Source organism: Schistocerca nitens, chromosome 10 (genome assembly GCF_023898315.1).
Source record: "Schistocerca nitens isolate TAMUIC-IGC-003100 chromosome 10, iqSchNite1.1, whole genome shotgun sequence".
In the NCBI taxonomy this organism is placed as follows: domain Eukaryota; kingdom Metazoa; phylum Arthropoda; class Insecta; order Orthoptera; family Acrididae; genus Schistocerca; species Schistocerca nitens.
Genome location: NC_064623.1, coordinates 67195124 through 67218582, shown reverse-complemented (window position 1 = coordinate 67218582; position 23459 = coordinate 67195124). Strand labels below are relative to the sequence as shown.

Sequence of the window (23459 nt, the reverse complement as noted above, 5' to 3'; positions counted from 1 at the left end):
TGACCCAGATTACATCCCCAGCTGCCACACCAGATGATCTTTGGCAACGTGTGGAAGCTGCTTGGGCTGCTGTACCCCAGGAACACATCCAACGTCTCTTTGACTCAATGCCGAGACGTGTGGCAGCGGTGATCTCCAACAATGGCGGCTACTCTGGCTACTGATTCTGGCAGGAACCACATGTCACAGACGTCTGTAAACGTAATCATTTGATACTTGGTCAACATGTTATCTACAAAATAAATCTTGTTGTGCTACCTCTTGTCTTTCTTGGTGTTGCATTTACGGTGGCCAGCAGTGTACGTTCGTCGTACGTCCCACCTAGACTTCTGTCCTCGTGTTTATCTGTTAGCACTGACAACAATACGTAAACGCCGCTGCTCTCGGTCGTTAAGCGAAGGCTGCCGGCCACTGCGTCGCCTGAGGTGAGAAGTAATGCCTAAAATTTGGTATTCCTGGCACACTCTTGACTGTCCCATGCCTCCAGTTCCAAATTCGATTCCCCCTAAAGCGGGCGGGCTGGCAGCAGCTTATTACACTGCTCCACAGCCTACTGCTGCTCCGCCAATGCATTGCCCTTTCATAGCTTGTGCACACGGCACTACCGCCATCTGTGTATGTGGACATCACTCTCCCATGGCTTTTGTCACCTCAGTGCACATAGTGTGACAAATTTAATAATTCTTTGGCACGGTTTATGTTCACTGATGTAAAAGAAAAAGTTCCGTCTCCTACTTCGGACTCTTAGGATTCTAAAGTAGTCTACGTTTCTCGTCAGGGTTTTAGGTATCTCCATACCAAATTTCATCGAAATGAGTTCAGCGTTTTAGCCGTGAAAACGTAACAAAATGGTTCAAATGGCTCTGAGAACTATGGGACTTAACATCTGAGGTCATCAGTCCCCTAGACTTAGACCTAACTAACCTAAGGACATCACACACATCCATGCCCGAGGCAGGATTCCAACCTGCGACCGTAGCAGTCGCGCGGTTCCAGACTGCAGCGCCTAGAACCGCTCGGCCACACCGGCCGGCGAAAACGTAACAGAGTTACTTTCACATTTAATAATTAATATGCAAGTATTAATGAAACACATTGAGGATAATACAAGCATTTCATTCATTATGTTGAATGGTATTACATGGAACATATCAATGAAAAAAAGCTTTTTCAGAAATATGAAACGTTCCAATGCCAAAGAGTAAACCGCATTTTCAAAGAGCGAATGTGTTTTCCCATGTCGCGTTAAAGCTCTAAATTATAAAATCTTTCCTTCCCTGATCCGATTTTGATGAAATAAAGCCTGTATATTGCCGCAAGTTACGCTCAAATTAACCGTGAAAACGCCATGAAAATTCGTCTGAGAGTTTTGCAGATTAGCGTGTTCAAACAGAAACACAGACACGGCGGTTTTATACGAGGGTGAGTCAAATGAAAACCTTAAATTTGTAGTAACAAATCGAAATTTCGCGCCGTTATCCTGTAAGTTGGTAAGCGTGCTACAAACAGCGTGCAGAATGGCCAGTACCTGGCAACATAGTGCAGATGCACACATACCCGTCGCAGTATCAGTATAAAGATGGCCGCCCCACTTGCGACTTGCACCAGAAGAACAGCGTTCTGTTATTCGTTTTTTCCGTAGTGAAGGTGTGAAACCTATTGAAATTCATCGACGAATGAAGGTTCACTACGGTGACGCATGTTTGTCACAGCAGCAAGTCTACGAATGGAGTAGGAAGTTTGCAAATGGTGTGACTTCAGTGGAAGATGCTCCTCGTCCAGGTCAGGCACAACGAGTTGTGACTCCACAGAACATTGCAGCAGTTGAAGCCATAGTGAAGGAAAACCGCCGAGTGACACTGAATGACATTACAGCATGTTTACAGATTAGTCATGGGTCAACTCCTGAAATAAGAGAACGACCTGTTGATGCTTGTGAAGAACGTGTTCAGCGCTTTGAACGAGAGGGTGACGGCTTCCTTGCAACAATCGTTACTGGGGACGAAAAATGGTTCAAAAGGCTCTGAGCACTATAGGACTTAACTTCTGAGGTCATCAGTCCCCTAGAACTTAGAACTACTTAAACGTAACTAACCTAAGGACATCACACACATCCATGCCAGGGGTACGATTCGAACCTGCGACCGTAGCGGTCGCGCGGTTCCAGACTGTAGCGCCTAGAACCGCTCGGCCACTTCGGCCGGCAGCTGGGGACGAAACCTGGGTTCACTTCCACCAACCGGAAACGATCAGGGAATGGCGCCATTCCTCATCACCAAAACCAAAGAAGTTTCGAATAGAACCATCAGCAGGGAAGGCTATGCTGACCCCCTCTTGAGACGGAAAAAGCGTCCTTTTGGAGCATTAAATGCGTAGGGGGACCACTGTCACCAGTGCATCACACACAGATCTCCTAAAAAATCGTCTGCGGCCTGCAATCAAATCAAAGCGACGTGGATTGCTGTCGGCAGGTGTCCTTTTGCAACATGACAATGCAAGGCCCCACAATGCCCGTACAACAGTTACAACAATCACAGACCTGCATTTTGAGTGACTTCCTCATCCACCATACTCACCAGAGCTTGCCCCAAGTGATTTCCATATATTTGGACAACTCAAAGTCGCAATGGGAGGAAAGAAGTTCCGATCTGATGAAGAGGTACGCCATGCGGTGCATGAGTGGTTGCGCGGACTAACAAAAGAATTTTTTTTCTAAAGGAATTCATGCACTTTGTAAGCGCTGGAGGACTTGCATTGAGCGTGGGGGAGATTATGTTGAAAAGTGATTCAGCTTTGTACCACTTCTGCACAGTAAATAATATTTAAAAAATATTTAAGGTTTTCATTTGACTCGTAGTTTCAGCATGAAAGATGTGTTTACGTACCCATTTTTGAAGAGAGCAGCTTTTGTGGGAACAAGTTTTTCGTTTTATCACATTTCTCCAATATTTTTGCTACCTACGTCGTTAACAAGCGTTATATCACTGTATTGGTCTTTCCAAGAGCTTTCGTGTATCACTTGAGAAAATTATGTAGTTTCATTAGAAGAAAAAGGCGATACTTGCCTCAGTATCTCGCATGATACGGGAGTTAAGAGTATTAAACGCACAACAATATCTGCTCCCTCATAATCTGAAACCTTCGTTTCGATGTCTCGAATCGTTTGCGAAATAAAAGGGGTGCAAGTTTGGGTCATTCACTGTGTGTTTTAACGAATCCGCAGTGGTTTGAGGTGGCACACATACACAGGTGCAAGGCACGTATTTTATCGGTAAAAGTGCGTCGACGTTACGTTTTTATCTCCGATACGTAATTTTGAGCAAACGTCCAACTTCAGTGATTCCATGATCCACTCGAGGCTGTGCGTTGTGGCCTGGCAAAGCAGTCGGACGTGAAGAAGGTGGTTATTGTTCTTTTTTATTGTTATTGCACTTGTGATTTGCAGTTCGAAGAGGGTTTTGAAGCAGCTGACACCAACCTGTCGTGAGCTAGTCTCTTCGTCTCCGGGTAACTACAGCAACCTAACAATCCATTTGAGTTACCTTGCTGTATTCGTCTCCTGGGCTTCCTCTGCAACTTTTACCACCCCACACTCCCCTCCATGATGCCTCAGGATAAGTGTTATCAACTCATGTCTTCTTTTAGTCAGTTTCTGCCATAAATTTCTTTCTTTTTCAATTCGTTTCAGTACCTCTTCATTAGTTACTCGACCTACCATCTGGTCTTCAGCATTCTTCTGCAGCACCTTAATTCTCATCTTGTCTCAAATGCTTGTCGTTCATGTTTCACTTCCTCTAACAGCTGTACTCTAGACAAATACTTTCAGAAAATATTGCTTAACAATTAAATTTATATTACACTTTAAAAAATTCCTGTCTTTCATACATGCTTTTCTTGCTATAACCACTCTACGTTTTATCCTATACTTCGGCCATTGTCAAATTGTTTCTCTGTCTAAATACCAATTTACTACTTTATTTTTTCATTCCATAGTCTAATTCTCTCAGCATCAGCTGATTTAATTCAGTCACACTCTACTAAAATTGTTTCACATTTGTTTTATTTTACAAGTTAACAAATTCTTTTTCATACACGCTTTTCTTGCTGTAGCCACTTTACATTTTATCCTCTTCTTCGGCCGTCGTCAATTATTTCACTGTATAAATTCCCTCGGCATTAGCTGATGTAATTCAATTACATTCTAGTAAAATTCTTTCACATTTTTACGAACTTCCAGCTTGCTGTATGCACTGTAACTTCGTTTGCATATTTTTGACATGGTTTTTGCATTTCGGAAATACCGTTTTATACTATGTTGTGATTTAAAACTAGTCATTGAGTGAATAAAAAAAGTAAAATTTACATCTTTGGTTGGTTACTCATTGTACTATTTTGCATTTATTGTGAACGGCTTATAACCCATTCTCAACACGATGTACATTCAGTTAAGCTGACCTGTCAAACCATTTGTGGTGTCTGAAGGAAGTACAATGTCATCAGTGAACATAAAGCTTTTATTTTTTCTTGCTGCACTTTTATTTCGTTTCCAAAATTCCCCTTCGTTTCCTTAGCTCAGTATACAGGTTGAATAACACTGGTGATAGTTTACTACCAAGTCTCACTAGCCTCTCAACCACTGCTTGCATTTCATGTCCTTTGACTCTTATAATTGTGCTTACTGTACACCTCCTTCGCTTCTTACAGTTGCAGTATGCTGTCTGTGCAAGCTGTAAATAACCCATAGCTCCCTGTATTTTTTACCCACTACCTTCACAATTTCAAAAAATGAATTCCAATCAACACTATCGAAAGCTTTCTGTAAATCTAGTTCTGATATAAATGTAGGTTTGCCTTTCTTTAACCAATGTCGTCAGATAAGTCATTCCTCGTATGTTCCTACATGTTTCCACAACGCAAATAGATTTTCCCTTTTCTTATGTAAACAGAAAAAAATATATGAGCTCTAGTAAGAAAACAGATTACATCTCTATAAATTATCTGCATGTTGCGGAAACCTGCTTCACTGGTGGTCCATGGCGGAAGTTGTTTCGTTTTCACTAGCTTCAGTAGGCTGACGACACATGAGCAGTGAGAACAAGCCAACTTCCCCAGACACAGTGCTCATCAGTGAAACAAAGCGTCGCATCGTGCAGATGTTTTGTAGCTCTGCAGCCTGTTAGTAGCGCTCGTGTCTTCTTCTCTTTCTACGTTGACGGAAATTGAAAGTGCTGAACCATGGAGCTCGAGTCCGATTTTTATCAAGCCTTGTGGACAGTCATCACATAATGATTATTAAACTATTGACTTGCATGTCCCTGACCATGATCAGTATGAAATGTGGAACAGTAAGCACAAATACACTCTTGTATTCTTACATGCATATATGAAAGAACAGACACTATCGCCGAGCAACAGGATAAAACTGACCAGGACATGCAATAGACTTAAAATTGACAACTTCAACAGATAATTGAAAATTGTGTGTTTTTCTTCACCATATATGGGGTCCACAAAGACGTATTTTCCTAGAAATTGAGGAAAGAAACTTATTTGAACCCATAAGGTAAGCTATGTGCAACTAAAGTGCCCCTGGTGCAGCGACCACGGCATCCCTCTGGATAGCAAAGGACATGTATTCGGTTCCCAAGTACATTCACTTTTTTTCATTTGTATTTTTTCGTTTCGAAATAGGTAGGACTAGGCGGGTTTAAGTAAGTAAATCAGTAACGAATAATAAAAAGGTACTCAAATAAATTTCTGAAACTACTTGGATTAGTAAAGAATTAGAAATTTAATCCTGGTCGCTTTACAATGGCTCTTTTACTCACTCTTTTACATATCCTGAATTGCTTTCCAACAACTAGGGGGATGGTAGTTGTCATAGAAACATTCCAAGCAAATACACTCGAGGCACTAATAACGTGTTACAAATGCAGTCTTGGTGCAACTACATCGTTCCTTCAGAAATGGTTCAAATGGCTCTGAGCACTATGGGACTTAACATCTGAGGTCAGCAGTCCCCTAGACTTAGAACTACTTAAACCTAACTAACCTAAGAACAGCACACACATCCATGCCCGAGGCAGGATTCGAACCTGCGACCGTAGCGGTCGCGCGGTTCCAGATTGTAGCGCCTAGAACCGCTCGGCCACCCCAGCCGGCTTTACACTTACAAATATTTCTTTTTCGGGAATTAATTTTTATGTATACTACGCATACTAAAACATTTCCTGGAAAATTAGTACTGAAAGTCGGTCACAAATTATACTATGAATCGTATTGCATCCACGTAGTTGTCCAGTTCCCGCTGGGTTTCTAGAAAGCAAATTACAGTTTTGAGGTCTTGAAAGGAAGTTTTTAACTTGACGATAGAAGTAAATATCACACTGATGGCACACTGGTGTGCTGTTTCGCAACATTACTTCTACCGTGCAAGTCGGGTGGCCCTCGCCATCTGCGAATACAACCATGCAGTCACGCAAGAGAGTATTAGTTTGTCAATCCCAGGAATCCAATATCAGTCAAAACTTATCAGCAATGTATGGTTTTAAAATGTTCTCAAAATATATTTTGCAAATTTAATTTGCCAGTTTACCGGATTTGGAGCGACTGACGTCAACATTTGTTAATAAATTGGTTCAGCGATTCACCTCTTCTGTAGCCTGAGGACCAATCATGTGTTCCTTATAATCACAGGAGAAGTTTAAGTAACATGTTTCCATACGCTGTGATGGAACACCGTGCCGCTTGCGAATGCGTTATTTTATGCATACTGCCAGCCGCGATAAGGGTTCGTTTTCTTCCCTCAAGCGATAAAGTGAGCCGAATGCTTCTCTTCGAATCCCTGTTACTCGGAGCGGTTTTCACACAAACGGGCTCAAAATTTCAGTTATTTACTAATCTAAGTATTTGAGGAATTTATTTGTCTGTCTTGTTATTATTCCTTACTGATTTAATTACCTTATTAGTAAGAAAATTAAATCAATAAGGAATAATAACATGGAGTTTAGTTTTAGTTTAGTTTTAATTAACTCTCTATTCCTTTCAGTTTCGAGGGGGGGAAAAGCACTAATGAGGAAAAATGAATGCACTTGGAAAGCGAACACAGGCTCTATACACCTGGGCCTTGGTCCAAGCGACGCTTACCTTTCGGAAACATAAGTGGCAGTCAAAAAAATTTCTTTTCCCGATTTTTATGGAAATATGCGTTTGTAGATAGCATACATGCTGATGAAAAATGCTCAGTTTTCACTTATCTACCAGTCTCCTCAATTTTGAATCGACTACATGTCGTCAAGTTCAAAAATGGCTCTGAGCACTATGGGACTTAACTTCTGAGGTCATCAGTCCCCTAGAACTTAGAACTACTTAAACCTAACTAACTTAAGGACACCACACACATCCATGCCCGTGGCAGGATTCGAACCTGCGACCGTAGCGGTCGCGCGGTTCCAGACTGTAGCGCCTAGAACCGCTCGGCCACCCTGTCCGGCTGTCGTCAAGTGCTGTGGCTGAGACCCCCCCCCCCTAGTGAATTCATGATATTCCAATAAAGGGTCAAATTAAAATTTTAATTAACAGTAACTGAAACATATTTTTCAATTAAATAAAACCTTTTAGTTTATTTTATTGCCAGTTGCATGAAATAAATTACTATTTGATATGCGGTAAGTGCTAAATTAAAATATGTATACAAATATACATTAGGGACACTGTACAACCTCTAGAAATAAAAAGTATTTTATTTCCTGTTCGGTCTTGCTCGTTTCTGCACAAATTTTAATTGACTGTGACATTTTCATGCATCCAGTAGCAAAAAACAAAAATATATCTTCACTTCTAAGTTAGTATCGAATATATATTAATTAACATTTCCATTTCACAATAAATATAGAATTTAACAATAAGTTTAAAAGTTTATCCCTAGTGGCAGTGGTGACTTTGCGAATACGACTCTAAAATGCTACACGCTCGTCTACTAACCAATATATTTTATACTCCAAAATCTTTTAGCCTTTAAATTCGTTATTTTCGAGGTTTGTTTTCTTCCCCCAGCTCCACCCCTGTCTTGCTACTTTGAGAAATAGATGTCTGCTGACACGCTCAAATCCTATAAGCGCAGACAGTGTTGCTCATAAGTGCGACCGGAGTTTCAGGGGACAACCTCACGAAAACTGCGGGGGAAGATCGGAAAGTAACACACAATAATTTTACTACCAAAAGGTTTAATAGATAACAAAACAAACAAAATCACAAATGAACTTACATCTTTTACCTATTTTTCTACGCCGGCCGAAGTGGCCGTGCGGTTAAAGGCGCTGCAGTCTGGAACCGCAAGACCGCTACGGTCGCAGGTTCGAATCCTGCCTCGGGCGTGGATGTTTGTGATGTCCTTAGGTTAGTTAGGTTTAACTAGTTCTAAGTTCTAGGGGACTAATGACCTCAGAAGTTGAGTCCCATAGTGCTCAGAGCCATTTTTTATTTTTCTACACAGTCGCCAACATTCTAAACACATTTCTTCCATCGTGGTACCAGTTTCAATACGCCATCTTCGTATAAGTCATTTGCATCTGTCGCAAAGCATTGGCCGGGCTGGAATTTCTGCATGTGACCGAACAGACGAAAGTCCGACAGTGCAAGGTCCGGACTGTATGGTGGATGCTGGGCACCTCCCACCCAAATTTGACGATGTTCTCTCGAACAAGACCAGCAACGTGAGGGGGCGAGTATTGTCAAGAAGTAGTTCAACAGCATCAGCATTAATGTTGTGGCGTTTGTCACGAAGGCCACGACGCAACTTAATCATTGTTCATCGAAGTCCACCAGTAATACGCCCTGCATATCCCAGAACACTGTCAGAAGCACTTTCCTAGCAAACTGAGTCACTTTTTTTTTTTCCCGTACCGGGGAACCAGCATGTTTCCGTTTCCATAGGGGCCTCCCTAGTTACCGGAATGACGATTCCTTTCAGAAAGTGGCGCCCTTCTACGGTGTCAACACATTAAGTGATCCAAGCTTGTCATCTTTCGCTGGCCATTGTGGTTGTCAGTCAGGTTCTTAGGCAAGCAGCGAGCACTAACTTTACGAAATTTCAGCGTGTCACGAACAGTATCGTACACTGCACCATAGCAAATGTTGAATTGTTGCGATATGGTTGACAGCTACACATCCGGGCGTTCAAAACTGCTGCCTCAATGGCTCCGACATTCTGCAGGGTTGTAGCTGTTTCCGGCTGCTCGGAGCGTGGCGAATCACTGAGGTTCACACGGCCCTCTTGGAAGAATGCACACCACCTGGAGACATTGCTACGGTCCATTGTATTGTATTGTATGTTAACCGGGGACCTAGAAACGACGGAGAGGCTCCGTCCCCGCCGCAGCCGCAGTGGTCCACAACGACTGCCGCAGTCCACTTCACCCCTCCGCCGCCCCACACCACTCTTTCCACAACCACTCTTTCAGGGTTAGTGTGCGGTTCGGATTGTAGCCTATCGCGATTGCGGTTTATCGTATCGCGACATTGCTGCTCGCGTTGGTCGAGATCCAATGACTGCTAGCAGAATATGGAATCGATGGCTTCAGGAGCGTAATACGGAACGCCGTGCTGGATCCCAACGGCCCCGTATCACTAGCAGTCGAGATGACAGGCATCTTATCCGCATGGCTGTAACGGATCGTGCAGCCACGTCTCGATCTCTGAGTCAACAGATGGGGACATTTGCAAGACAACAATCATCTGCTCGAACACTTCGACGACGTTTGCAGCAGCATGGACTACCAGCTCGGAGACCGTGACTGCGTTTACCCTTGACGCTGCATCACAGACAGGAGCGCCTGCGATGGTGAACTCAACGACGAACCTGGGTGCACGAATGGCAAAACGTCATTTTTTCGGATGAATTCAGGTTCTGTTTACAGCATCATGATGCTCGCACCCGTATTTGGCGACATCGCGGTGAACGCACATTGGAAGCGTGTATTCGTCATCGCCATACTGGCGTATCACCCGGCGTGATGGTATAGGGTGCCATTGGTTACACGTCTCGGTCACCTCTTGTTCGCATTTACGCCACTTTGAACAGTGGACATTACATTTCAGATGTTTTACGACCCGTGGCTCTACCCTTCCTTCGATGCCTGCGAAAACCTACATTTCAGCAGGATAATGCACGACCGCATGTTGCAGGTCCTGTACGGGCCTTTCTGGATACAGAAAATGTTCAATTGCTGCCCTCGCCAGCACATTCTACAGATCTCTCACGAACTGAAAAGGTCTGGTCAGTGGTGACCGAGAAACTGGCTCGTCACAATACGCCAATCACTACTCTTGATGAACTGTGGTATCGTGTTGAAGCTGCATGGGCAGCTGCACCTGTACACGCCATCCAAGCTCTGTTTGACTCAATGCCCAGGCGTATCAAGGCCGTTATTACGGCCAGAGGTGGTTGTTGTGGGTACTGATTTCTCAGGATCTATGCACCCAAATTGCTTGAAAATGTTGTGATGTACAGACGGTAGCAGAGCCAGGATGGGGATGGTGTAGGCACATTTATTTGGTCCAAGCCTTGTTGACACAAATTTATTATTTAACAATAATTGGTTTACATCCAAGTTAATACAATTAACAGTTTAAAAGGAAATTTTAGCAATAATTTTTTTTAAACATTCTCTCGAAGAACATGCAGCCCCACTCTGAAAGATTACATCAAGCTACTGTTAGTGAAGGGTATATTATGTCGTACAATAGTGCAACATGTACAAATATTAACAATTACACCAGAGAAATATCGAGCATGTGATTTGTACTACATGTAAATCTAACCTTAAAAAAATCCAATTTGGCAAAAGTGGAACAAATTCCCTACTGCCTGCTTTAAAAAAAATGTGGCAATGATAATCAGTTTTTTTTTTACCTCCTGATTTCACTTAAGCTTACGTAAACCCTACACAAATGTCACTTATTTTTCTCTCATGTGACATCAGTTCACCTTTCGTGACAAATACACAAAATTCCTAAATTATTTTATATGAGTTAAGTAAGCTACAAGACGGAAATAACATTAACGATTGGTGACATGAGTAAACACCGTCAAGTTTTCAATTTCACGACGGTTGTGTTATCTAGCAAATTTTCATTTAAATACTCTCCCCACGTGTTCCAAAATCAGTTCAGTCAGTCTCGATGAGAAACACAACTGAATACACAAATATCAAGAAATAGATGGGTTTATCCCAAGCAATATTAGTAGAATTAAGAGATTTGCAATTTAATCGCACCAATTTTAACAAAGTCTAGTGTAATAATAATTTGGTCAGAACTTTCATAAAATGATCGATGATAGTGGATATCGTGCCATACACTATGAAACAAATTAAGAACTATTCACAGTAGACACCTGGCACATGATGATATTCTCTGAAGTATTTCAAATCACAAACTGTTGGCTACAAGTACCAACCACATAATAAGTAATGATCATTAAATATAATAAAAGTACAAGAAAATTTCGGCCTTAGCCAGATGACGAGCACCACACCAATGCAGTTTCCTGTTACACTCGAGTGCTAGGCCCAATAAACAACAGCTGGTCATGGAGAACCACGCTAAGCAAGCGAGCATTCCGTACAACTCCACATGCCCGCAAACAGCCACACAGCCACACTCACCGCAATCCTTACTCGGCAGGCACCAGTTGACTCCCCGCCGCTTCCGTCCTGTCGCCCATATACCGACCGAGCCGTCCTCCAAAACTGTTGCTCCGTGCACCAGAGCGCACAGCGCTCAGCGATCACGCCATCGCTGCGGCGAAAACAAGTGAAATAATCTCGCGGGTAAATCAAATGAGCTGAGCCGTGACACGGCTCAAATGTAGTTCTAGTATAATATATTTGTCCAATGAATACCCATTTATCATCTGCATTTCTTCTTGGTGTAGCAATTTTAATGGCCAGTAGTGTATAAAGGTGGACGAACAAACAACACATTTGTAAAGCAAGCTGGTGTCACGTCTCGCTGGGCAAACTGCTCTGGCCGACTTCAATCAACTGAGCGCAGTTAATGTGGTTCTTGTGACGCAAGCAGCGCCTGTGCTGAGCACCTCTGATACGAGTTACGTCCCCGGATGACGGTCCGCCCCCGTTACTGGTCGGTGCGGACGCAGCCCAGTGCGCTGCGCAGTGCCCGGAGCCCGCTCTCGGCTGAGACGGCGGCGCGTGTTGTGGGTGCAGGTGAAGGTGTGGTTCCAGAACCGGCGCATGAAGTGGCGCCACAGCAGGGAGGCGAAGGCGGCGTCCGCGCCGGCGCCCGCCCCCGCCGCCCCCGCCACCGGAGACGCCGCCGTCGACTCCACGCAGCGCGACCCGCCCGACGGCGACGGCGACGGCGACGCGGCGCTGGTGGGCGTGCAGGCCATCGACAGCGGCTGACGCCGGCGATCGTGGCGTGGCAGGTGGGTGCCGCCAGTCTAGGGAGGACCCGGGGGCCAGCGCCGAGCTCCTCCGCTGCCGGCACTGAGACTCCCCTTCTGCCTTTCGCGGTCAACTGCTCTACCGACTGACGTTCCAGGAGTGCTAGTCTTGCGAGTTTCGCAGGAGAGCTTCTGGGAAGTTGAAATGTAAAAGACGAGTTACTGGCGAAACTAAAGCAGTGAGGATGGTCCTGAGCCATACTTGGGTAGTTCAGTCAGTAGAGCTTTTGCCTGTGAAAAACAAAGGTCCCGACTTCGAGTCTCGACACAGCACACAGTTTTAATCTGCCAGGAAATATCGTATCAGTGCTGCAGAGTGAAAATTTCATTCTGGAAACCTATCCGCTGTCACAAACTGTTAAACAAGTTTCCAGAATGAAATTTTCACTCTGCAGCGGAGTGTGCACTGATACGAAATTTTAAAATGTAGGACACAAGGTACTGGCGGAAGTAAAGCAGTGAGGACGAGTTATGCATCGTACTCGGGTAGCTCAGTCACTAGATCATTTATCTCCGAAAGGCAAAGGTCCCGAATTCGAGTCTCGGTACGGCAAACAGTTTTAATCTGCCAGGAAGTTTCGTATCGATGCACAGTCCGCTGCAGAGTGAAAATTTCATTCTGGAAACTTGTTTAACAGTTTGTGAGACAGTAGACAGGTTTCCAGAATGAAAATTTCACTCTGCAGCGGACTGTCCACTGATACGATATTTCCCAGCAGATTAAAACTGTGTACCGGACCGAGACTCTAATTCGGGACCTTCGCCATTCGCAGGCAAATGCTCTAGCGACTGAGCTACCCAACTACGATGCACAACTCGTCCTCACTGCTTCACTTCCGCTAGTACCTTGTGCCCTACATTTTAAACTTTCCAGAAGCACTCCTGCAGAGCTTGCAAGTATAGCACTCCTGGAGGCTCAGTCAGTAGAGCACTTGTCCACAAAAGGCAAAACGTCCGCAGCTCGTGGTCTGGTGGCGAGCATTGCTGCCTCTGGATCACGTGGTCCACGTTCCGCTTCCTGGCCGGGTTCTGGATTTTCTCTGCCCGGGGACTGGGTGTTCGTATTATCATCATCATCATCATCATCATCATCATCATCATCATCACCATTGGTGGCTGATTGGATTGGATAAAAAATTGGACTGTGTGAAAATTGGGACTGTGTGAAAATTGGGACTGTGTGAAAATTGGGACTGTGTGAAAATTGGGACTGTGTGAAAATTGGGACTGTGTGAAAATTGGGACTGTGTGAAAATTGAGACTGTGTGAAAATTGGGACTGTGTGAAAACTGGGACTGTGTGAAAACTGGGACTGTGTGAAAACTGGGACTGTGTCAGAATCGGGACTGTGTCAGAATCGGGACTGTGTCAGAATCGGGACTGTGTCAGAATTGGGACTGTGTCAGAATTTGGACTGCGTCAGAATTGGGACTGTGTGAAAATTGGGACTGTGTGAAAATTGGGACTGTGTGAAAATTGGGACTGTGTGAAAATTGGGACTGTGTGAAAATTGGGACTGTGTGAAAATTGGGACTGTGTGAAAATTGGGACTGTGTGAAAATTGGGACTGTGTGAAAATTAGGACTGTGTGAAAATTGGGACTGTGTGAAAATTGGGACTGTGTGAAAATTGGGACTGTGTGAAAATTGGGACTGTGTGAAAATTGGGACTGTGTGAAAATTGGGACTGTGTGAAAATTGGGACTGTGTGAAAATTGGGACTGTGTGAAAATTGGGACTTGGTAAAAACTGGGATTGTGTGAAAACTGGGACTGTGTCAGAATTGGGACTGTGTCAGAATTGGGACTGTGTCAGAATTGGGACTGTGTCAGAATTGGGACTGTGTCAGAATTGGGACTGTGTCAGAACTGGGACTGTGTCAGAACTGGGACTGTGTCAGAACTGGGACTGTGTCAGAACTGGGACTGTGTCAGAACTGGGACTGTGTCAGAATTGGGACTGTGTGAGAATTGGGACTGTGTGAGAATTGGGACTGTGTGAAAACTGGGACTGTGTGAAAACTGTCAGAATTGGGACTGTGTCAGAATTGGGACTGTGTCGGAATTGGGACTGTGTCGGAATTGGGACTGTGTCGGAATTGGGACTGTGTCGGAATTGGGACTGTGTCGGAATTGGGACTGTGTCGGAATTGGGACTGTGTCGGAATTGGGACTGTGTCGGAATTGGGACTGTGTCGGAATTGGGACTGTGTCGGAATTGGGACTGTGTCGGAATTGGGACTGTGTCGGAATTGGGACTGTGTCGGAATTGGGACTGTGTCGGAATTGGGACTGTGTCGGAATTGGGACTGTGTCGGAATTGGGACTGTGTCGGAATTGGGACTGTGTCGGAATTGGGACTGTGTGAAAATTGGGACTTGGTAAAAATTGGGACTTTGTGCGAGCGCTGATGACTGTGCAGTTGAGCGCCCCTCAAACCAATCATCATCATCTTCATCATCATCATCACAAAAGGCAAAGGTCCTGCATTCCCATCTCGGTCGGGCTCACAGTATTAACCTACCAGGAAGTTTCGTATCAATTTGCACTCTGCTGCAAAGTGAAAAGTTCATTCTGGACTGTGGCTAAGCGTTGTCTCCGCAATGTCCTTTCTTCCAGGAGTGCCAGTCTTGCAAACTTCACAGGAGAGCTTCTGTGGAGTATGTAAGATAGGAACCAAGGTACTGGCGGAAGTAAAGTAGTGTGCGCGGGTCGTGAAATGGGCTTGGGTAGCTCAGCTACCAGAGTACTTGCCCACGAAAGGCGAAGATCCTGAGTTCGAGCTTCGGTCTGGCATTCAGTTTCAATCGGCCAGGGAGTTTTGTTAAACAAATTGTTGTTGCTGTCTCAGTCCTGAGATTCGTTTGGTACAGGTCTCCACGCTGGTGTAAACCGAGCAAGGCCCTTTATATGTACACAACTGCTGCAACCGACACCCATTTAAAGTTGCTTACTGTCTCCATCCGTGCTCTCCCTTTACTGTTCACCTTCCCCTATTACCAAGGTAACCCCTTCATGCCTCAGTATGTGGCATATCAACCGATCCTTTCTTTTAGACAATTTGTGTCATATGTACAGGGTGTTTCACAACTTATGTTACATAATTCTAAAGGTTGTAAAAGGGACTTAGTAGATTAGGTTTTGCGTAGGAACCAATATCCGTCAACCTCATCCAACAGCGCTACATAACGTCGAAGTTATATACAGGATGATTCCATGACAATCTTACAAACTTTCTAGGATGATGGATAACGATAAGTGTCTCAGTTTCAGGTAAGGGTCCCTTTACCGGAAACGAACGAATCGAAAGTTATAAGAGAAAACCGTTCTGTTACCTCTGAGACTGGAATACATGAACGGGTAATGTTGTTGCTAAGATTGTAGGGTAGGCAACTTTCAGAAGGGGTGGTATGAACCAAAACAAGAAAAAAATGACTAGCAAACATGGACTCTGAAAAACTATGGGTACCTGTTCGTCTTTGCTACTGTGAAACACATCTCCCGTATTGAACAAGTACTTATAGCTCTTGAGGTATGCATTTTAGAGCCCATGTTTACTGCAGTTTTCTTGGTTTGGCCCATACCACCACTGTTGAAAGTTGTCCACCTCACATTCTTAACTACAACAGCATCAATACATGTATTCCAATGTCAGAGCTATCAGAACGGTTTTCGCTTCTAACTTTCGACTAGTTTCTTTCCAGTGCAGGGACCCTTACCTCAAATTGATATATTTATCCTTCCCATTGTCCTAGAAAATTTGTAACATCATCACGGAATCACCCTGTATACACATACATTTACAGATGCCAGTGCTTGTAACTATGACGGTCTGTAGCTTCATTGGGTGACGTTCCCAGACATAAGTTCCTATCTAAAACTAGATCTACTAATTCCCCTCTACAACCTGTAGAAGCGTGTAACATGAACTGTGAAACACCCTATAGACTACTACACTCATGCTAATAAGGATAATTGCAGAATGTGGTGCCACACAACGCGGCACTACACAAAACTGGCGCTAATAGCATAGGCACATGGGGAACAGACACGACACAGATCTGTAAGTCCTCGGTATTGGTGATAAGTTGAGAAAACCGTCCCGAAACACATGTGCTACAAAACGCCACTGTTTCCTGCACTTGTACCCCGACATCAATATGGGATATGATTACCATGCAGTCCGTCCACAGTAGCTGAGTGGTCAGCGCGACAGTCTGTCAATCCTAAGGGCCCGGGTTCGATTCCTGGCTGGGTCGGAGATTTTCTCCGCTCAGCGACTGGGTGTTGTGTTGTCCTAATCATCATCATTTCATCCCCATCGACGCGCAAGTTGCCGAAGTGGCGTCAAATCGAAAGACTTGCACCAGGCGAGCGGTCTACCCGACGGGAGGCCCTCGTCACACGACATTATTATATTATTTATATTACCATGCACACGTACACAGGCCGCACAACGGGTTGGCATACTCTGGATCAGGTGGTCGAGCAGCTGCTGGGGTATAGCCTCCCATTCTTGCACCAGTGCCGGCCGGAGCTCCTGAAGTGTCATAGGGGTCTGAAGACGTGCAGCGATAGGTCGACCGAGAGCATACCAGATGTGCTCGATGAGGTTTAGGTCTGGAGAACAGGCAGGCCACTCCATTCTCCTGATATCTTCTGTTTCAAGGTACTCCTCCACGATGGCAGCTCGGTGGGGCCGTGCGTTATCATCCATCAGGAGGAAAGTGGGACCCTCTGCATCCCTGAAAAGGCGGACATACTGGCGCAAAACGACGTCCCGATACACCTGACCTGTTACAGTTCCTCTGTCAAAGACATGCAGGGATGGACGTGCACCAATCATAACCCACCCACCATCAAACAACAATCTCCATACAGGTCCCTTTCAAGGAAATGAAGGAGTTGGTATCTGGTTCCTGGTGCACACCAGATGAAAACTCAGCGAGAATCACTGTTCAGACTATACCTGGACTCGCCCGTGAACATAACCTGGGACCACTGTTGCAATGATCATGTACTGTGTTGTTGACACCAGGCTTTACGGGCTCTCCTGTGACCAGGGGTCAGTGGAATGCACCTCGCAGGTCTCTGGGCGAATAAACCATGTCTGTTCAGTCGTCTGTAGACTGTGTGTCTGGAGACAACTGTTCCAGTGGCTGCAGTAAGGTCCTGAGCAAGACTATCTGCAGTACTCCGAGGCCGTCTACGGGCACTGATGATGAGATATCGGTCTTCTTATAGTGTACGCTGTGGACGTCCCGTACTGTAGCGCCTGGACACGTTTCCTGTCTTCTGGAATCGCTGCCGTAATCTTGAGATCACACTTTGTGGCACACGGAGGGCCTGTGCTGCGACCTGCTGTGTATGACCAGCCTCCAGTCGCCCTAGTATTCTACCCCTCATAACGTCATCAATATGAGTTCTTTGAGCCATTTTCAACACATAGTCACTATTAGCACGTCTGAAAACGTCTGCACACTTACTCGCTGCACCGTACTCTGACATGCACCAACACACCTCTGCGTATGTGGACTGCTACCAGCGCCACCGTGCGACGACCGCAGGTCAAATGCACCGCATGGTCATACCCCAAGGTGATTTAAACCCGCTAACCGCCCACCAGAGCGTTGTTTCACCATGTATCAGTATTATCCATCATTTATGAGCATGAGTGTAGATAAACACAAGGCTCAGCTCCATTAATCCCGAAACTTGCCCTCGGCGGGGTGGCTTGGGTGCCTCAGCTATAGAGATAGCCATACCGTAGGTGCGGCCGCATGGAGTTCTATCTGTTGAGTGATCAGACAAATGTGTCGCTACTCAAGTGGGGCAGCAGCCTTTTCAGTATCTGCGGGGGCAACAGTCTGGATGATTGAATGTTCTGGCCTCCTAACGTCTACCGCAACGGCCTCGCCGTGCTGGTGCTCAAATGGCTGAAAGCGAAGGCAGACTACGGCCGTAATTGTTCCCCAGGCCAACAGTTCTGCTGTACGGTTAAATGACGATAGCATTATCTCAGGTTAAACATTCCAAAGGTAAAGTAGTTCCCCAATCGCATCTCCAGGCAGGGGCTGCTCGAGGATATGTAGTCATCGAGAGAAACAAAACTGGCGTTCTGTGGATTGGAGCATGGAATGTTAAATCACTTAACGGGGCAGGATATAGTGGGAATTAGTGAAGTTCGGTGGCGAGAGGAACAGGACTTCTGGTCGGGTGAATACAGGGTTATAAATACAAAATCAAATAGGGGTAATGCAGGAGTAGGTTTAATAATGAATAAAAAATGTACGAAAGTGGATATGTCACTATGAACAGAATAGCGAACGGATTATAAAAGGCAAGAAAGACACGAAGCCAACACCCACCACAGTAGTACAAATTTATATGCCAACTAGCTCTGCAGATGACGAAGAGATTGAAGAAATGTATGGTGAGATAAATTATTGAGATAATTAAGGGAGATGAAAATTTAATCGTGGTCGGCGGCTGGAAGTCGATAGTAGGGAAAGGAAGAGAAGGAAATATTTTAGGTGAATTTGGACTGGACGAGACTAATGAAAGACGCAGCCGCCTGATAGAATTTTGCACAGAGCATAATTTAATCGTCGCTGTCACTTGCTTTAAGAACCGTGAAATAATGTTGTACACGCGGAAGAGACCTGGAGACACCGGAATGTTTCACATTGATTTTATAACAGCAAGGCAGATGCTTCAAGGGGCAGATGTTGACTCTGACCACAATTTATTGGTTACGAACTGTAGATTAAAACTGAAGAAATTGCAAAACAGTAGGAAATTAAGGAGATGAGACCTGGATAAGTTGAAAAAGAAACGGTTGTGGAGAGTTTCGGAGGGTGCATTAGGCTACGATTGACAAGAACAGGAGAAAGGAACACAGCAGTAGCCTAATGTCTATCTTTGAGACAGAAATTGTGAAGGCAACAGAGGATGAAACAGGGGCGTAGCAGAAATCCTTGGATAACACAGGAAATATTTAATGTAATTGATGAAAGGAGAAAACATACAAATGCAGTAAATGAAGCAGGTGAAAGGGAACACAAACGTCTAAAAAAGGAGACTGACAGGAAGTGCAAAATGGCTAAGCAGGAATGGCTAGAGCACAAACGTAACAATTTAGAATATATCACTAGGGTAAAGATAGACATATATCACTAGCAGAAAGATAGATATCGCCTACAAGAAAATTAGAGACACATTTGGAGAAAAGAGAAGCAGCTATATGAATATCAAGAGCTCAGATGAAAAACCAGTCCTAAGCAAAGAAGGGAAATAATCATATAAAATTAATTGTTGGTAAGGCGGGTGCCAGGTTGAGATTCATTGGGAGAGTCCTTAGAAAATGTAGTCCATCAACAAAGGAGGTGGCTTACAAAACACTCGTTCGACCTATACTTGAGTATTGCTCATCAGTGTGGGATCCATACCAGGTCGGGTTGACGGAGGAGATAGAGAAGATCCAAAGAAGAGCGGCACATTTCGTCACAGGGTTATTTGGTAAGCGTGATAGCGTTACGGAGATGTTTAGCAAACTCAAGTACCAGACTCTGCAAGAGAGGCGCTCTGCATCGCGGTGTAGCTTGCTGTCCAGGTTTCGAGAGGGTGCGTTTCTGGATGCGGTATCGAACATATTGCTTCCCCCGACTTATACCTCCCGAGGAGATCACGAATGTAAAATTAGAGAGATTCGAGCGCGCACGGAGGCTTTCCGGCAGTCGTTCTTCCCGCGATCCATACGCGACTGGAACAGGAAAGGGAGTTAATGACAGTGACACGTAAAGTGCCCTCCGCCACACACCGTTGTGTGGCTTGTAGAGTATAAATGTACATGTAGATGTACATGAAACATGTAAGGAGTGTACAGACGGTCTATACAATGGAGATGAACCTGAAGGCAGTATCATAGAACTGAATGAGGACGCAGATGGAGATGAGATGGGTGATGTAATACTGCGAGAAGAATTTAACAGAGCACCGAAAGACCTAAGCGGAAACAGCACCCCAGGAACACATGGCGTTTCATCAGAGTTACTGATAGCCTTGGAAGAACCAGCCATGAGAAAACTATTCCACCTACTGTGCAATATGTAGGAGACAAACGAAATACCGTCAGACTTCAAGAAGAAGCAGGTGCTGACAGCTGTGAATATTACCGATTTCGGTAATGGAATTTAATAACACATAGTTGCAAAACACTAACAGGAATTTTTTACAGAAGAATTGAATACATGTAGACGCCGACTTCGGGGAAGATCTGTTTACACCTACAGGGTGTCCGAAAAGTCTTTCCCTGATTACATAAATTAATAACTCAGGCTAGAAGTAAGATACAAATATGAAACTGGTGTCTAATTGTTTACAAACTATCAAAGTTTTTTTCACACATCAGTAAACTTCCACATGAGCACCCATGGTAGCACGTAGCACATCTAGGCGATATTCAGTTTCCGTCCACACGTTAGCCAACATAACTGGAGGGATCGATTCAACGACTGTGGTTAACCGTTGCCGCAGGGTTTCGAGATCTGGTACACGTGTTCGGTAGACCTCGTCCTTGACATAACCCAATAAAAAGAAGTCTAATGGGATTATGTCAGGAGAGCGTGGAGGCCAAACCGTTGGCCCATCACGACCAATCCATTGCCCAGGAACGGTCATATCGAGATAGGCACTGACGTCCAAACCCCAATGAGGCGGTGCACCGTCTTGCTGAAACAAGACATCGGGGCGATACTGAAGCAGCTGAGGAACAGCATACAGTTGCAACATGTCCAGATACACTGCAGATGTGATGGTAGCCTCAACGAAGAAGAATGGCCCGATAATTCGATCGTGCAATAGCGCGCACCAAACATTCACCTTTGGACTGCCTCTGGTGCACTCCATGACCTCGCCAGCGGGTTGTGAACCCAAAATGCGCACATTATGGCGATTCACTAATCCACTGACAAAAAAGGTCGCTTCGTCGGAAAAGGCAATTCGTCTGAGATAACCATCATCGTCCTCAATACGTGATGGCATTTCGACCGCAAAGTCATATCGACGTGTACTGTCATTGGGCAACAAGGCCTAAACGATTTGCACTTTGTGTGGTGTCACCGCCAGACACTACACTTGCTAGGTGGTAGCCTTTAAATCGGCCGCTGTGTGGTAGTATACGTCGGACCCGCGTGTCGCCACTATCAGTGATTCAGACCGAGCGCCGCCACACGGCAGGTCTAGAGACACTTCCTAGCACTCGCCCCAGTTGTACAGCCGACTTTGCTAGCGATGGTTCACTGACAAATTACGCTCTCATTTGCCGAGACGATAGTTAGCATAGCCTTCAGCTACGTCATTTGCTACGACCTAGCAAGGCGCCATTATCATTTGCTATTTATCTTGTGATGCATGTACCGTCAGACCGATATTCACCAATTATGGATTAAAGTTAAGTATTCCAGAAGCTACGTACCTTTTTTGCTAGTCTCTATTACTTTAACTGTTCCAGACCTCACGCCAGCCGGCGTGAGCTTAAACGCGTGCCTTTCGGCTTCCTCTCCTAGTGGCTTAGCTGTCTTGCCAAGTCACAACACTTTGTATGCACGAAACAATAAACGTTTGTGTAAAATGTCATGGAGAGAGCTTTTTGGCATCTGTAATTCACGTGAGGCCCTGCGCACCGATTTTTTCGGACTTCGCAGAAAAGACTGCCTTACAGCTTCCACCCTGTCTGCTGAGGTTCTTGGTCGACCAGACCTCGGAAGGTCAGCAACCGATCCTGTGTTCCTGAACCTCTCATACCAGGCTTTAATGCTCTTGACATCAGGTGGATTCCTTCCAAATGTTGTCTGGAAGTGTCTCTGCACTGTGGTTGGTGATCGTGTGTCATGGTACCGCAGGACACACTGTGCCTTCTCCTGATTGTTTAACATGGCTTCTTGGGCACTGCCTCTCATCCACTACTTACGTACTGCGAACATCAAACAGAAAAAAAACTTTGATAGTTGTAAACAATTCGACACAAGTTTCATATTTGTATCTTACTTCTAGCCTGAGATATCAATTTATGTAATCAGGGAAAGACTTTTCGGACACCCTGTATATTCCGGAGAAATGTTGGAATATGAGAGGCAACATTGACCCTACGATTTATCTTAGAAGATAGGTTAAGGGAAGGCAAACATACGTTTATAGCATTTGTAGACTAACAGAAAACTTTTGACAATGTTGACTGGAATACTCTCTTTGAAGTTCTGAAGGTATGAGGGGGAAAATACAGGGAGAGGAAGGCTATTTACAACTTGTAAAGAAACCAGACGGCGGTTATGAGTCAAGGGATATGAAAGAGAATAAGTGTCTGAGAAGGAGGTGAGACAGGTTTGTAGCCTATCTCCAGTCTTATTCAGTCTGTACCTTGAGCAAGCAGTAATGGGAACCAAAGAAAAATTTGGAGTAGGAACTGAAGTTCAGGGGGAAGAAATAAAAACCTTGAGGTTTGCCGATGACACTGCGATTCCGTCAGAGATAGCTAAGCACTTGGAAGAGCAGTTGAACGGAATGGACAGCGTCTTGAAAGGAGGGTACAGGACGAACCTCAAGAAAAGTAAAATAAGGATAGTAGAATGTAGTTGAATTAAATCAGGTGATATTGATGGTACTAGATTAGGAAATGAGACACTTAAAATAGTAAATGAGTTTTGTTATCTGGTTCAAATGGCTCTGAGCACTATGCGACTTAACTTCTGTGGTCATCAGTCGCCTAGAACTTAGAACTAATTAAACCTAACTAACCTAAGGACATCACACACATCCATGCCCGAGGCAGGATTCGAACCTGCGACCGTAGCGGTCGCGCAGTTCCAAACTGAAGCGCCTAGAACCGCTCGGCTACACCGGCCGGCTTTGTTATCTGGGTAGCAAAGTAACTGACGATGGTCGAAGTAGAGGGGATGTGAAATGTAGACTGGCAATGGCAAGAATGGCGTTTCTGTA

At 44.8% G+C, this 23459-nt stretch overlaps 1 protein-coding gene across 1 annotated transcript in view; it reads left to right on the top strand.

Moving 5' to 3' along the window:
- The window catches only part of LOC126209875 (H2.0-like homeobox protein), a 109371-nt gene extending 96946 nt beyond the window's left edge, over positions 1 to 12425 (top strand). The window contains exon 5 of the mRNA XM_049938999.1: positions 12228 to 12425. Coding sequence (XP_049794956.1) covers positions 12228 to 12425 — 198 coding nt within the window. The remainder of the gene's footprint in view (positions 1 to 12227) is intronic.
- The last annotated feature ends 11034 nt before the right edge of the window (positions 12426 to 23459 follow it).